This window comes from Amborella trichopoda, chromosome 2 (genome assembly GCF_054954075.1).
Source record: "Amborella trichopoda isolate Santa Cruz 75 chromosome 2, AtrichopodaSantaCruz75HAP2 v2.0, whole genome shotgun sequence".
In the NCBI taxonomy this organism is placed as follows: domain Eukaryota; kingdom Viridiplantae; phylum Streptophyta; class Magnoliopsida; order Amborellales; family Amborellaceae; genus Amborella; species Amborella trichopoda.
This window is the reverse complement of record NC_142337.1, coordinates 66852506-66866672: the sequence shown is the minus strand read 5'-3', so window position 1 is coordinate 66866672 and position 14167 is coordinate 66852506. Positions and strand designations below refer to the sequence as shown.

At 37.0% G+C, this 14167-nt stretch overlaps 1 protein-coding gene across 1 annotated transcript; it reads right to left on the bottom strand.

The window, feature by feature from the left end:
* Positions 1–903: 903 nt before the first annotated feature.
* LOC18430183 (protein NRT1/ PTR FAMILY 4.5) lies at positions 904–7676 on the bottom strand. The gene is made up of 6 exons (XM_020664958.2): positions 7359–7676; positions 7162–7270; positions 5702–5919; positions 4287–4709; positions 2590–2714; positions 904–2141 (listed from the first exon to the last, which is right to left on the bottom strand). The coding sequence occupies exons 1-6, from the start codon at positions 7359–7361 to the stop codon at positions 1214–1216; spliced, it is 1806 nt and encodes a 601-aa protein (XP_020520617.1). The 5' UTR covers positions 7362–7676; the 3' UTR covers positions 904–1213.
* Positions 7677–14167: the final 6491 nt, after the last annotated feature.

Below are 14167 nucleotides of genomic sequence, written 5' to 3'. Positions count from 1 at the left end.
TTAGGGGGATTTGTTGGACTCGGAAACTATGATCAGGACAGTCAAATTTTGAGCTTTAAACACATTTAAACAGGTGCATTAATTGAGGTGGCAAAACCTCATCGAACGTTTAAATGGCCCTCATCTAAGACGGATTTTGAATCTGAAATTTCATTGATCAATAATCGCAATCACCAGGATAATGAATACTTGTGCTTCATCTTTGGACCTTTCATTTTAGTTCTTTACATGCCATCAGATCTGCACTATTGTCTGAGCCGCAAAATCATGAAGTTCTAGCATGAATACATTAGAGTGAGGTGTAACGTGTTTTGTATCACAAATCCGTCACCAACCTCGATTTTTGGAAGGAGACATTTGAATGAGATCTCATTTCAACTTTAAAAAAAAGTATACAAAGAGACCATTTACTTGGGGTAAAAGGAGGTCAAAATCACTCCAATCATCGTATTTGAAATAGGTGATTGTCATTGCGCTATTGACTAGATTCAAAATTTTTAAAAATAATAATCTCCAACTTCACACACTCCAAACCATCCATCTGATAGCTAGGGAAAATTGTGAGCTTCTTGTACAACAAACATAAACATGCTCATAGTACACAATCCCAAACTTTTCCTAAGCTAGGTTTGTGTAGAAAAATGACAACCAACCATCCATATTCGGGCCATTTCTCGAAAATCCATTTTGCCTCCATATAAATAAATAACAATAAAAAGGGAGGGGAGATTCGGTCACTCATTCTTTCAGTAATCCACCAACATTTTTTTAGTTCTACCACCCTAACCATTGGTTGCAATAAGGATGATACGCCAAGTTCCGCACCGACGGCGGAACGGGTGTATATTAAAGAATGAGTTGCCAAATCTGCTTCAGAAAAGAACACTCTAATAGTATGGTGTATAGAACAATTTCCACATTTTATTAATGAATTGGGGGGAATAAACAGAAAATTGCTCCTGTAACTCTAGCACAATTTAAACTCGCAAGCAATACTGAAAGAAAAAGCTAGGTGAGGTTGTTTAGGCTTCCGTTCTGGGGACAAATTTCTAGGGTCCGTCCCCAGTCTTGGACCTTGAGCAATGCAACAACAAAGTAAGAAATACAATACAAAACCACTTCTCATCACCTTCCTTCACTCTTGCAGTTTCGTGTCACCTGTCTGCTTCGACTCTCCCGATTCTCCGTCTTGCAGTTTTGTGTCACCTGTCTTTTATATCTGCTTCAAACCCTCTCCTGATTCTCCGTCTGCCGATTCACCTGTCTTTTCTATCGGCTTCAAACCCTCTCCTGATTCACTTATCTTTTCTATCTCCTTCAAACGCTCTCCTGATTCTCCTTCTCCTCCTGATACCTTCTTATACTTGTACCACTTGGCACAAAATAGATAAACAACAAAATTCAATGCACTTAAAATTGCCAGGAACCAGTAGAAGAGGTCCAAGTTGTTGAGGTTCATGTCAGTTCCGTGGAGCCAACCCAACTTACTAGGAGTAATCCTTTGGGTGACTGAGTTTATGGTGTCCACAAAAATTGTGCTAAGGAAGTAGCCTATGGACAAAGAGAGCCAAGAGAAGGAGGTCGAGAGGGACCTCATACTGGCTGGGGCCTCACTGTAGAAAAACTCCATTAGACCAACAAGAGTGAACATATCAGCTATCCCAAATATAGCATAATGGAAAGAGAGCCAGAACAGGCTGATGTCCTTCCCATCATGGATAGCTGCATTCCTCCTCTTTACTTCTACTAGGCCTGCAACTACCATGGACACCACTGAGAGGACGAGGCCAACCCCAACTCTTTGCAAGTGTGTGATGCCTGAGGGATGGCCTGTGATTTTTCTCATGACGGGGACGAATATGAGCTCGTAGATGGGTATCAAAATGGACATAAAAAAGAGGGGGATTACGGGGATTGATGCCGCCGGGACCTTGAACTTTCCAAGGTAAGGGTCCATTTGGATGCCCTGATGGATGGAGAATGTTTGGAGTTGGGCTAAGCATGTGTTCATGATAATGGTGCTCCCTATAAGGGGCAGCATTCTTGTGAGGATCTTCACCTCTTCTACTTGGGTAACTGTGCAAACCTTCCATGGCCCCACGTCTTCTTCTCCTTGGACTATAGCAGCTTTGTTCAGGAACCTGGTTATTTCCAATGAAAAGTGAGAGAGATAAATCTAACTATACCAGTATGTTTTCTAATAAAGGGTGATGTTTGTATAGGGTTGGCGCCTTAAACAATCAAAGTAAGACGCACCTCTAAATGATACCAAAAGATTATGTTTCGGTGAGATGGTCTAAAACTCTACTTTCAATTTAATTATGAAATTTAAAGCTTCAAAAATAATATAGATCGTGTAGATTTATAAACACTTGAAAATGGATGGTTCAGATAATACACAATGAGATCCTATTTTCAAAAGTTGAATTATTTTTTTTTCCCCACATCCACACATATGGAGGTCGAGATGATCAATCGGAGGGTTTTTGGGCTTCACAGTAATTTTTTCCAATGAGTTTTTGAGGTGCACCTATTAGATGGACACCTTATACAAACTTTTTGCTTGAATCAAATAGAGAAAGAGAGAACCTAAATTGTTTGGTGTGTCGAAGCCTTTCTTCATCAAGAGCAGCCTCCCTATTGCTGATCTCGTACAGCTCTTCAGGATTTTCAGGTAGCGTCTTGTTCATGTTTTTAAATGCCACCACTATAACCTGCAAAACCCCATCTCAATATAAATTGAATGACCACCAATATCACAAAACTAATTGGCCTACCTAGTTTTCTTGTAAACAATTTGAGTATGTTCCTCCATTTCTTGCATTAAAACTTAGCTAGCTAATAATGCAACGCCCTATTTGACCAAAGATTCATCTGATCAGTTGTAGTGTTTTGAAATGTGGACCATATTCTACGTGATATGAAACTCAAATATCTTTTAGAGAACGTGTATTGCGTACTCTCATTGCAGCATGTTATACAGTTACTCCCTCTAACAAAGACCCACATACAAAGGTTTCCTCAATCTGAAATTTGAGATACTTCAAAATGCCTAGATGAGTATTTTAAAAAACTCAGAAAAAAAAGGGGGCACTTTGATTTTATGACAGGGTTTTTTTTTTTTGGATAATTTAATGGAGACTGAGACTTTTTACACGCCATAGAAATAAAACTCAAGATGTAATGTTATCGCGACCAACCACCCTAACCACCTTGAGCCTATTCCTAAGTTCATGAAAGTTTAGATGTGACCATCTAAATTTTTATGGCCTCTATTTTATCTTTGCACTTTATTTCTTAAGGCACCTATGGCTTTTTTATTTTGCAGGTGGTCACTAGGTTTGAGGAGGTCATATCCCACTTGGTGTCCCAAAAATCCTTTTAAAAGTACCCTGGGGAGTAATTGTAGGATACGTTGGAGCATATTATGTTTTAGATTGGGCCTAACGCAATCCTGGTCCCTACCGTTCGTTTATGATGTTTGATCAGCACTTATATGTGCAAGCTTCAAAAAAGTAAGGTGCCTTCAATATATTACACAATTTTATTTCAATTTGCTCTTTTGGGACAAAAACATATTTTCATCACAAATACCATAAATAATTTATATTTCCAATGGTTAAGGGTAATTGTGGGATTTTAATAAAAGATAACTAATCTTGTAATATAATTTCCTTTCATATTGGATATTTATATAAATTTATGCCGGGCCCTCATAAAGGGGAAATTAATTATCACTGTTATTTTTCATCGCAAAGAGACAACAAATAGCTTTAATTTGTAATGGTATACTTTCGAAATGCATACATTTAGGAGGACTTAGGTGTAACTTCAATAGGCAATACAATGAGAGAAAGTAGACTTAAGTGGGCTAAACATGTCTAGCGCACACTTAGTATATTAGGAGATGTAAGTTGGTTTAAATAGAAGGCTCAAAAAGACGGGATATAAAATGCAAGTTGGGACAGACAACTAATGTCAATGTAAGTACCCAATACTATACACTTAGGTAATATACAATCCCATGTCAATACTAGCCCTAAACTTTGTGATCTCGTAGTCAAGCCTCATAACCAACACACCTTGTTCTCTAGCATTTATGCCCCATTCTCTAAACCAAGAGCTAGAGCTCCATACCCATCTCTCTCCCCCCCCCAACCTCCTTCTCTCTCTCTTTTGTGTGCGATACCCATCTCTCTCCCCCCCCCAACCTCCTTCTCTCTCTCTTTTGTGTGCGTGTATGTGTGTGTGTGAAGTTAAGAGTACAGATGTTTTAAAGAAGAAACCTGCAAGACTTTCTGCAATGGGCTGTCCCCGGGAACACGGCCTCTGTAGAAAGGCACTCCAAAAGTAAGAACAATGAGACCCACGACTGTGGCGATCATGGAGACGAAGAAACCCAAATCCCAACCCTTGTTCATGTCTAACCATACTATCACTGTAACTCCAATTGAAGCTCCAATGGTTATACTCATTAGAAGCCAGTTGAAAAAGCCAGCCAAATGCTTCTTCTCCTTTGGTTCCTTATGGGAAAACTGGTCCGCACCCAGTGCAGGGAGAGAGCCCCTTATGCCACCAGCACCAAGAGCTATAAGATAGAGTGAACTGTAAAAAATGGCTGCCTTCCGACCATGTAAACAATCTCCAGTTAAGCAAAAATCAGGTTGTAAGGCTTTGTAGTGTGCTTGAGTGGTGAGTAGGATATATCCCTGCAATAAGCGACATTTGAGATCTCCACCCTTTTTTTTTTTTCCAGAAAGAAGTCAAAGGACACACAATCGTGAGTTAGACCAGTTGATATTTTAGGTGTCATTTTGAGAATAGATGAAATGTTCAATAGTTGATATTTTAGGCAGTTTGATAAACTTTTAAACTCTTAACCTTAACCTCGCTCAAAAGTTTGGAGAGACCCATAGTAAGCCTTTTCGTCTTTGAACTATAAAAGAGATTTGTTCGTATCTTACATAGAAAGTTCACAATCACCTCAAACTATCAAATGTAAAATCGGATAGTTGGAGTTATACTGTTAGCGATCTACTTAGATCTGATGGCTGAAACTAGGTATCACATGTGCTATATATGTGGGTGGGTTCACATAGAGAACCTTCCCTTTAGAAAATGAAAATATCAGCTGGGCCTTTACCTAGTTAAATTTCTAATCATAAAACTCATGTGGAGGATGGCCCCTCAAAAACTTCCATACATTTTTATCAGTGAAACATCATTTATAAATTCTAAGTGATAAGCCATGTGTACAAGCATAAGTTTCTATTAGGACCCGGTTTTTATGAGTCCCCAAAGTCATACTATTCTCGTCCGGGCTCCCTCTATCACCTATTTTTTATTATAGATCTTGGATCCAAATTTGTAGGGATCCATGATCTGTAATATATGATCATGAATATAGAAAATAAAATAAAATAAAATTTTACTTTTAATTTTTTTTTTTTTTTTTTATCAATATCCATTGAATATGAATTTTTAGTTGTGGAGGTTCATCTTAAAGAAAGACCTTTGTGAGTTAGCATGCTAGTGAGTCCGCTGATTCATAGAACACTTTTCCTTTCTATTATTTATTTATTTACTTATTTATTGTATGCGCATAAAGGAAAATGCTCTCCCTAAAACTTTTTGTTTTGAAATCTCTCTCTCTCTAAAACTATCCATAAAAAATTTCATTATGGTCAATGAGTCATATTACCACAACTTCTATGAATCCAAATATGAGAGTTGTGTTGAGTCGAGCCAGATAAGTATCAGAGATGTAGCCACCAAGAAGACTGACAAGAAAGGTGGTTCCCATGAGGTTTGTGAGGGTGGTGGATGATCCAGCCAAGTCAAAGTACATCACCATCATGAAATATAGCACCAAGCTCACCATGTTTGCCACAAAACCCATGTTCTCAAGCCCTGCCATAACTTCATTCCCAAATAGAGATATGTAAATATCAACTCTTACAAGCTAAGCAATCCCTAAATAAAGATAAAAGAGAAGCGTTTTTAAGTAACAACAATAAGGGATTGTACATCATGAGGCCAAATTTTACCTTTGAAATAAGAAGATCACAAACATAGCTAGACGTCAGATGTGAAATCTATCAATAAAAGGTGCTTCATCTTTTTACAAAAAAGATTTGATAAAATTTTTTCAAATTTTGAGTATGGTCAATGGCGCAACCCCTAGGGTAAAGAATCTCACTCTATATTTGCCAAGAGATAGTGCTAGTTGCAACTATGAGTTTGTTGGTATAAGCTACTCGAAACAAGTTTTCCACATTAACATAAAGCTAAAAATACAAAAGGGAAGCTTTTTTTATGACCCCTCTACAACATAGAAGTTTTATCCTCCTCCTACCATCCAGTCGTTCATTTTAATCAAGAGAGCCACTCAACGTTTGATCTTAAATCCAATGTCTCAAAGTATTTTATTTTTAGTTTTGCTAATATAATTTTTCTGAATATGAAATTTCGTACGTGCCATCTTCTCAATGAGACGCACCTATAAAAAATATTAACAATAATTTTTTGATAAAATATAATAACCAAAATACCCCTTGACAATGTGATTGGGGCAAACTTAGCCCTCCATTAAAAAATGGACGGTTGGATAAGGGGGAGGATAGAACTTCTATATTGTAGGGGAAACATAGAAAGCTTTCCCAAATATAAACTCATATTGTTTGAATGAAAATTCATATTATTGGAGGACAAAAATACGAACATTTCCTCATTTTCAGTTGAAATCACAATTGAGAAAAATGCCAAATATTTTCCCCGCCATCTGCATGTTGCTAGTATGGTAACCATTGGATAAATGGATACCTTTATTTATTTATTTATACATGTTAGCTAGGAATTAGGAACTCTCGACGGCGCCATCACGGTGCCAAGATCCTCGTTTCGTTTCCTTGGATCAATGAAGACCTCTCTACATATTTCCACGACCACAATTATCGAATTTTGGTTGGATGGGTGTGAGAGAGCCAGGAATAATATTATAAATTGATGCCAACTAATAGTTTTCTGCTATAAATATTGTGTAATACTGTTGTAAGCTCATATCCCACACTATTCGATAAAAATCAGATGCCCTATAAAGTATATGTATATAGAGATGCATAAAAGCTTACTGTAAAATAAAAGTGAGGGGTTTGTTCTTACCAAAAATAAAAGAGGTGGCTCTCATTCCACCTCGTCGGAAGCTGATCGATTTTGATTTTGATTTTGCTTTTGCTTTTGATGGAGTCTCCACATCTTCGTATCTGCCCTCCTGCAAGGCAAAACAAGAAAGAGAAAGCGAGGTAGAGTGAGAAAGAGCAAGAGAGAGTGTTGAAGAAGGGGTAGAGAGAGAGAGGTACCATGGCTCCCTAGCGAGGTTACGTGAGGAAAGAGAGAGAGAGAGAGAGAGATGGAGGGGCTCCAATGGGTTTGTAAGAGAGGTGATTGCTGAACATAAATCTCACTCCATGCATAGTATTGCTCGCTAATTTGCATCAACCTTTCCGCCCTCTTGTTTACTCATTACTCCAAATAATATGTAATTATGCATATACTCTCTCTCTCTCTCTCTCTCTACATTTATCTCTCTTTCTGTCTCCCCCCTTCTCTCTCTCTCTCCGGCCTCTTGTTTCCTTATTACATATGCAATTGGCATACTCACTCTCTCTCCATGCACTACACTTTCTCTATCTCATGAATAATCACATATACATCAACATCCGTCCAGCCGGCCGTTTAATGTGCCCGAAATGAAAAACTAAAGAAAAGAAGATTCCCAAGGTCCCATGGATCCATACAATAACTATATCCTTCTTAAGTGCGTATAGCGTAGTCCTACATTCCACACTTGCTCCAGACAAAAAAAAGGCTACTTACAAAGGTATTTTCAACTGCAAATTTTGAGATCCGCTTTAAAATCACCCAAACGCGTATTTAGAAAAAAATAAAAAGAATTTTTTTTTTTTTTTTTTTTTTTAAATTTGAGTGCCTAAACGCTTAGATCTAACCATCCAGAGATTAGATGGTGTTTGTTTACTTTTTGTTCAAGAAATACAATGTATGAGATTTTCTTATTTTTCTAAGAGATAGCTATTTTTGCGTTCAGGACTTCACAGTTGCCCAGTTGAGGAGGTTACATCCCCAAGATTCAATTCCTAAACATACATCTAAAATGGATATTCCTTGACACAGCCAATAGACACTATACTCCTACAAGAGCATAAAACCTTTGACATTCTTTTAAGAGTAATGATCCTATAGGACCCACCCTCCTCCACCCATGTGTGTAAGTGTAAGACCCTAAATGATTACCATTAAAGTTGGCATGGATCTCTACAAAAGTCATCACATAGATGTATGACTTGACTTTGCTATACATCCGTGTCAAATTTAATGGTGATCATTTGGGGTCCTACACACATGGGTGCGGAGGGTGCTACAGGATCATTTCTCTTCTTTTAATCGTTAATAGAGGGAATAAGAAGATACTAATTTAAGCAAGGCTATAAGTGGTGTATACCCTTAAAGTTCTAAATATTTTTAGACGTTTAAATACATGTGAATTGTAATACGAAAATTTCAAGTAGGGACATTTTTGGTCATTTAAAAAGTAGAATGGATATTTTTATATGAAAATAATGACATTTTATTAGTAGTTAAAAAATAATTAATATATATTCATGGTGATGTTATTGTCAACTATTGTTAATAAATATTTTTGTTTCTATTTGAAATTAATATTTTATCTTTGTTTAATTATTTAAAATACATCTAGAGAAAATTACTACACTATAAGATAAGGGTATGTGTCCAAAAGCGACGAGGACTTTAACAATATACGGTATCTAAGTGTGCAAGATAAGGATATGTGTCCAAAAGTATCGAGGCCTTTAATAGTATACGGTATCTAAGTGTGTAAAAGTGTTGAGGACTTTAAAAGGTTGAATAGAGTAGTATACGGTATCTAAGGGTGCAAAAGTGTTGAGGACTTTAAAAAGTTGAATAGAGTATCTAAGTGTGCAAAAGTGCATAGGACTTTAAAGGGTTGAAGTGGCTTAACAAAAACCCTTTAACCATTAATCATTAATTTGATTGTTTTGGGCATCATCTTTATATAAACTATTTTTTTTTTCTTTATCCTTTGTATATTACTGGCAGTCGCTTTCATTAGTCATTAATTGATTGTTTTGGGGTCATCTTTATGTAAACTTTTTTTTTCTCTGTCGTTTGTAAATTACTGGGAGTCGCTTTCACAGCGACACAAGGCCAGTTAGCAAGGCCAGTTCACTTGTTTGGTTAAAGACAAGCTTCACTTTGTGAACTCCTATTTATCGCACTCCATGGCCAACGCCACAAAAAGATTTATTATTATCGCACTTCAATGGTTTTCAGCCCAATTATAATTGTTTGGACCAAATGTCTAAAATCCGGGATTGGGTGGTTAGATCGGTTTTCGGTTGGAGTTGGACCGATTTGGATCCTATGTCTGATCTAGATTGCTGATCCAGGCCAGGTAGGAACAATTCTCCAATTTGTATATTGGTCCCAAAAGATTTAGATAATATTTTTTAAACTTAAAAAAAGAAAACATAACAAATAAATTGGATGGGAAACATATTATTTGATAGATCTAGATCACATTATTCCTTGATAACTTGCCTGGTTCTTTGACCAAACTGGGCAAGTACTTATAAATCAAGGCTATTTCTAGTTCCATCAGGGAATTGGGTTTGGTTCCAACAAATTACTAATCTAAATGGGTATTTTTTATATCAATGTTTGGGCCAAGGATAACAAAAAGACAATAAAGAGGGGCTGATCCGCTACATAATATTATGGGTATACATCAAACTTATAATATAGAACTAAGGTATACATCAAAAGCCCAGTAGAAAATATCGTTGAGAAGTCAGAAAACCTTCCAGTTGAATGATTCTATCTCGAAATGTATATATATAAAGAAAAAGAGAATTTCAAGTCCTAAAAATAGTGATCATTGTCATAAGTTTTCTAAACTGTTTATTTTCAAGATTTTCAAGTGTCCCTGGATCTACTTAATCTGCACCATTTTTTAATGTTAAATTTTATAATTAGAGTTGGACATAAATTTTCAAATCATCGTGAGGTTTATGACACCAAAACTACATCGTCAGATTTCTGACACCAGAACTACATCTTCTGACAAAATTTAGAAGTGCACCTTACTCACCCTAATACAAATCGGGTGTTATATTTTCTTTATCTATTGAACATTTTTCATATTTTACTAGAAAACGATATCACATTTATAATTGTATACCAATAAGTGATTAATAGATAACCAATGTAATGAAGTTACAACGGACATAAAAATTGTAGTTGCATGTAAAAGTTTGAAAATTTTGAAATGTATTTAATGTGCCCATAGATATATTCTAAATCGAAGAAGCTTCAACAAGTCAAACAAAATTACATTGAAGTATTAGCTCATTGGCTGAAAGATATGGCTAAAGAAATTTTGGGGCTGAAATTCTGCAAAATATCGGTGACTCGAAAAGTAAAATCTAAAAAAGAATAATTTTAAGTTCTTGAAGGCTCCAATCCAACATCCATAAAGTGGACAGCCAACATCCATAAAGTGGACAGCCTGGATTAACCAACAATGATGGGTTCGTTTTGCCCTTTGTTGTGCGATCTTTTCTGTCACATGATGAGTTCTAAGCGTCTGCAAAATTTAGGATCCCATAACTTCTTTTTTTTTATTTTATTTGAAGAAAGTTCCAAAATCTTATTCATCTATGAAAATAATACAACAGAATTAGAAAATAAGAACATCATAAACTACTAAATCAGCAAGAGAAAAACTTTGTTTTGCAAGGGAGTCCGCCAAGCCATTGACCTCCCGCAAGACATGAACGAAAGAAAGAGATAAAGACCAAGAGAGATCGATGGTTTCCAACAAGAAAGATTTCAGCTCCCACGGGGCCTTATTTTCCTTGTTGCACCAATTGATGACATTCAAAGAATCTCCTTCAACAATACAACTCATACCAATATTCTTATCCCTAAAAAGTCTAAGCCCCGTAATAAGTGCATAAAATTCCACAAAATTCGCTGCCTTCACCCCCAAAAAGACCTGCATAAGTAAGCAATATCTGACTCTCCCAATCCCTTACAACACCTCCATAACCCGTATTACTTGGGTTTCCAAAAGAGCTACCATCAAAGTTCAATTTAAAAACCCCCATTACTGGCGGAGACCATCTACCAATGGCTTTATTCCTTCGGCCTTCTAATTGGAAAAGAGTAGATAAGTTGAACATCACATCAACCTCTATAATATCTTTCCCCACGTTATGAATCGATAGGTTCATCCAAATAGAATGGAGGATCATCTCCAACACTCTTTCCCATGGCAATGATGTCCCCTCAAATACTCTTCTATTTCTTTCTTTCCAAATTTCCCAAAGAATCACCCCTCGTGCAATTTGCCAAATAATTACACCAGTTTGAGACAAAGAAGGGACAGAAGGAGCACGCAAGACTCCAAAAACATATGCAGGTAAGACCAATGTGATGCATAATTGTCCAAAAAACTAGCGCCAAATTCCACGGGTAAAAAGGCAATGAAGAAAGACATGGGAACTTGTTTCCCCATCGCACTTACAAAGAAGGCATACATTCGGCCAGACCTTGCCTCTTTTGATGAGATTGTCGGTAGTAAGAATCTTATCTTGCAATACCAACCAAAGAAAGCCCTGCGCCTTGAGAGGAACCGGCCACTTCCAAATACTTGCTAATTCTGGCTTAGACCATTGCCATCTATCATGAAAAATGAGATCGTACATCAACCTTACCGAAAATTGACCATCTTTGGTAAGGTCCCAAATAACCTCATCCTCTGCATCCACATCAAATGGTATATATACATCTCTTAACATTAAAAGAAGTTCAGAAAATTGGAAAAGTGTATCTTCAGAGATCCTGTTGTAAAGGAAGTTAAACTCCCAATCCTTTTTATCCCCTTTTGCTACCAATAAATCATGTATAACAGCATTTTGGTTCTCCATACGACGGAAGACCAAAGGGAAAACAATTTTTAATAGAGCATTACCCAATGCCAAAAGGATATACTACGGCCATTATCAAGAGATCATCGAATATCCCTATGAATCAAAGCATTACAATAGGAAATGGCTTTCCAACAAGGGGACATACCTCTATTACTGCGTCGCTCTCCAACCCACATCTAGAATCTATCCTCTCCAGATTTAACCGCGATCACTTTATACCAAAGTTGAACTTTGAACCTTAGGCTTCTCCACCACCATTTGCATAAAAGCACCTGATTGGCCAGTTTATCTTCCTTAAACCCAGACCATCCTATCTCTTAGAAGTATACACCCTATCCCATCCCACGAGATGGAATTTTTTAGAATCACCCAAAGAACCCCAAAGAAAGTTACGCATAAGCCTCTCAATTTTCTTGGCCACCGATGCTGGAATTTGTAAAATTAATATTTGATAGATAGGTAGATTAGACAAACACGCTTTTATCAGAGTAATTCTACCCCCCAAAGATAGATATTTAAATTTTCACAAATCCAATTTAGTTTGAATCATCTGGATGACTTTATCCCATACTGCAACTGGCAGTCGTCCATCTGAAATAGGCATGTCAAGGTACATCATTGGAAACTGCTCCTCCTTAGAACCTAGAACCTCCGCCAAGTTCTTCAGAATCCCCTCATCACAATTAATGCCAAACATTCCAGTTTTGTTAAAGTTTACCTTCAGACCCAAAGTCACTTCATAACATTTTAGAAACAAAGCAATATGAGACACAAAGTCCTCTTTCACCTCACAAAACATGAGTGTATCATCAACATATTGAAGGTGAGTGATGCAACGACCATTGTTAGGCAATTGAAATCCTCCAAAGTGGCCTTTAGCAACGACATTATGGATGAGTAGACTAAAACACTCAGTATAAATTGTGAAAAGAAAAGGTGAGAGAGAGACACCTTGTCGAATACCCCTTGATGCTCTGAAGTAACCAACTGGACTCCCACAATACAAAACTGAAAAGTGAGCTGAAGAGAGACATCCAAAAATCCAACTCCTCCACTTCTCCCCAAAACCCATATTCTTCATGATTTCTAAAAGCACACTTCATTCAACCCTATCATATACTTTCTCCATATCCAACTTAATCACTAAACCAGAAATCTCATTCACAACTCGAGAAAGTATACATTCTTGGGCCACCAAGACATTATCAGTAATAAGCCTGTCTTGAATAAATGTTGATTGAGGGCCCGGAATGATGAAAGGCAACACCACCTTAAGATGCTCCGCCAGCACCTTAGCTATAATCTTATATAGACTTGTTAAAAGACTGATAGGTCTATTATCTCTCAGGCTTTCAATAATGGACTTTTTAGGAATAAGAACAACATAGGTAGAATTGATACCCCTAAACAACTCCTCTCTCCTAAAAAAGCCTCTAACCATCTCAATGAGTTCAGAACAAACCAGACTATAGAAAGTATCGAAAAAGACCAATAGAAACCCATCTGGCCCAGTAGCCTTATCATCAGTTAAGGAAAACACGCTTTGTTCTTCCATAGTAACATCCCCTTCCAAAAAAGAGACCAAATTAGGGGGAAGAACCTTAAAACCCACCCTTTCAAATCTAGGAGTAATCGTGATCTCGGTAATAAACGCTTTATGAAAGTGAGTAATAATAGTGTTAGACATCCCCTCACAATTATCGAGGACAATACCCTGAATAATAAGACCAGAGATGTCATTCTGTCGTGTATGAGCATTGGCCATAGTATGAAAGAATTTAGTACTCAGATCACCTTCATTAAGCCACTTTACATGCGAGTGTTGTTTCCAATACACTTCTTCCACTCTCCTGAGTTCCTCTAGCTCCTTAGTACATCAAGTTCTCTCACCCATCAGATCTTCAAACAAAACACCTGTACTTTCTACCACTTCATCAACCAATTGGATTTTTTTAAGAACTTCATCAATCCTACCTTTGATAGGAGAACAATTATTTTTCTTTTATGCAACCAACTTATGCCTAATATTTAGCAGTTTTTTATGTAGCTGAAAGTCCATAGACCCAATAGAGATGATATTTTCCCAGGTGCTCTTGATCAAGTCAGTGACCATTTTT

What these genes read in the sequence shown, in the direction of transcription:
- LOC18430183 (XM_020664958.2), bottom strand. An exon ending in AGCCACCTCTTTTATTTTTG is followed by an intron (nt 5,920 to 7,161) that starts GTAAGAACAAAC and finishes TTGGGAATGAAG; the next exon opens with TTATGGCAGGGCTTGAGAAC. An exon ending in CATTGCAGAAAGTCTTGCAG is followed by an intron (nt 2,715 to 4,286) that starts GTTTCTTCTTTA and finishes GGGGTTTTGCAG; the next exon opens with GTTATAGTGGTGGCATTTAA.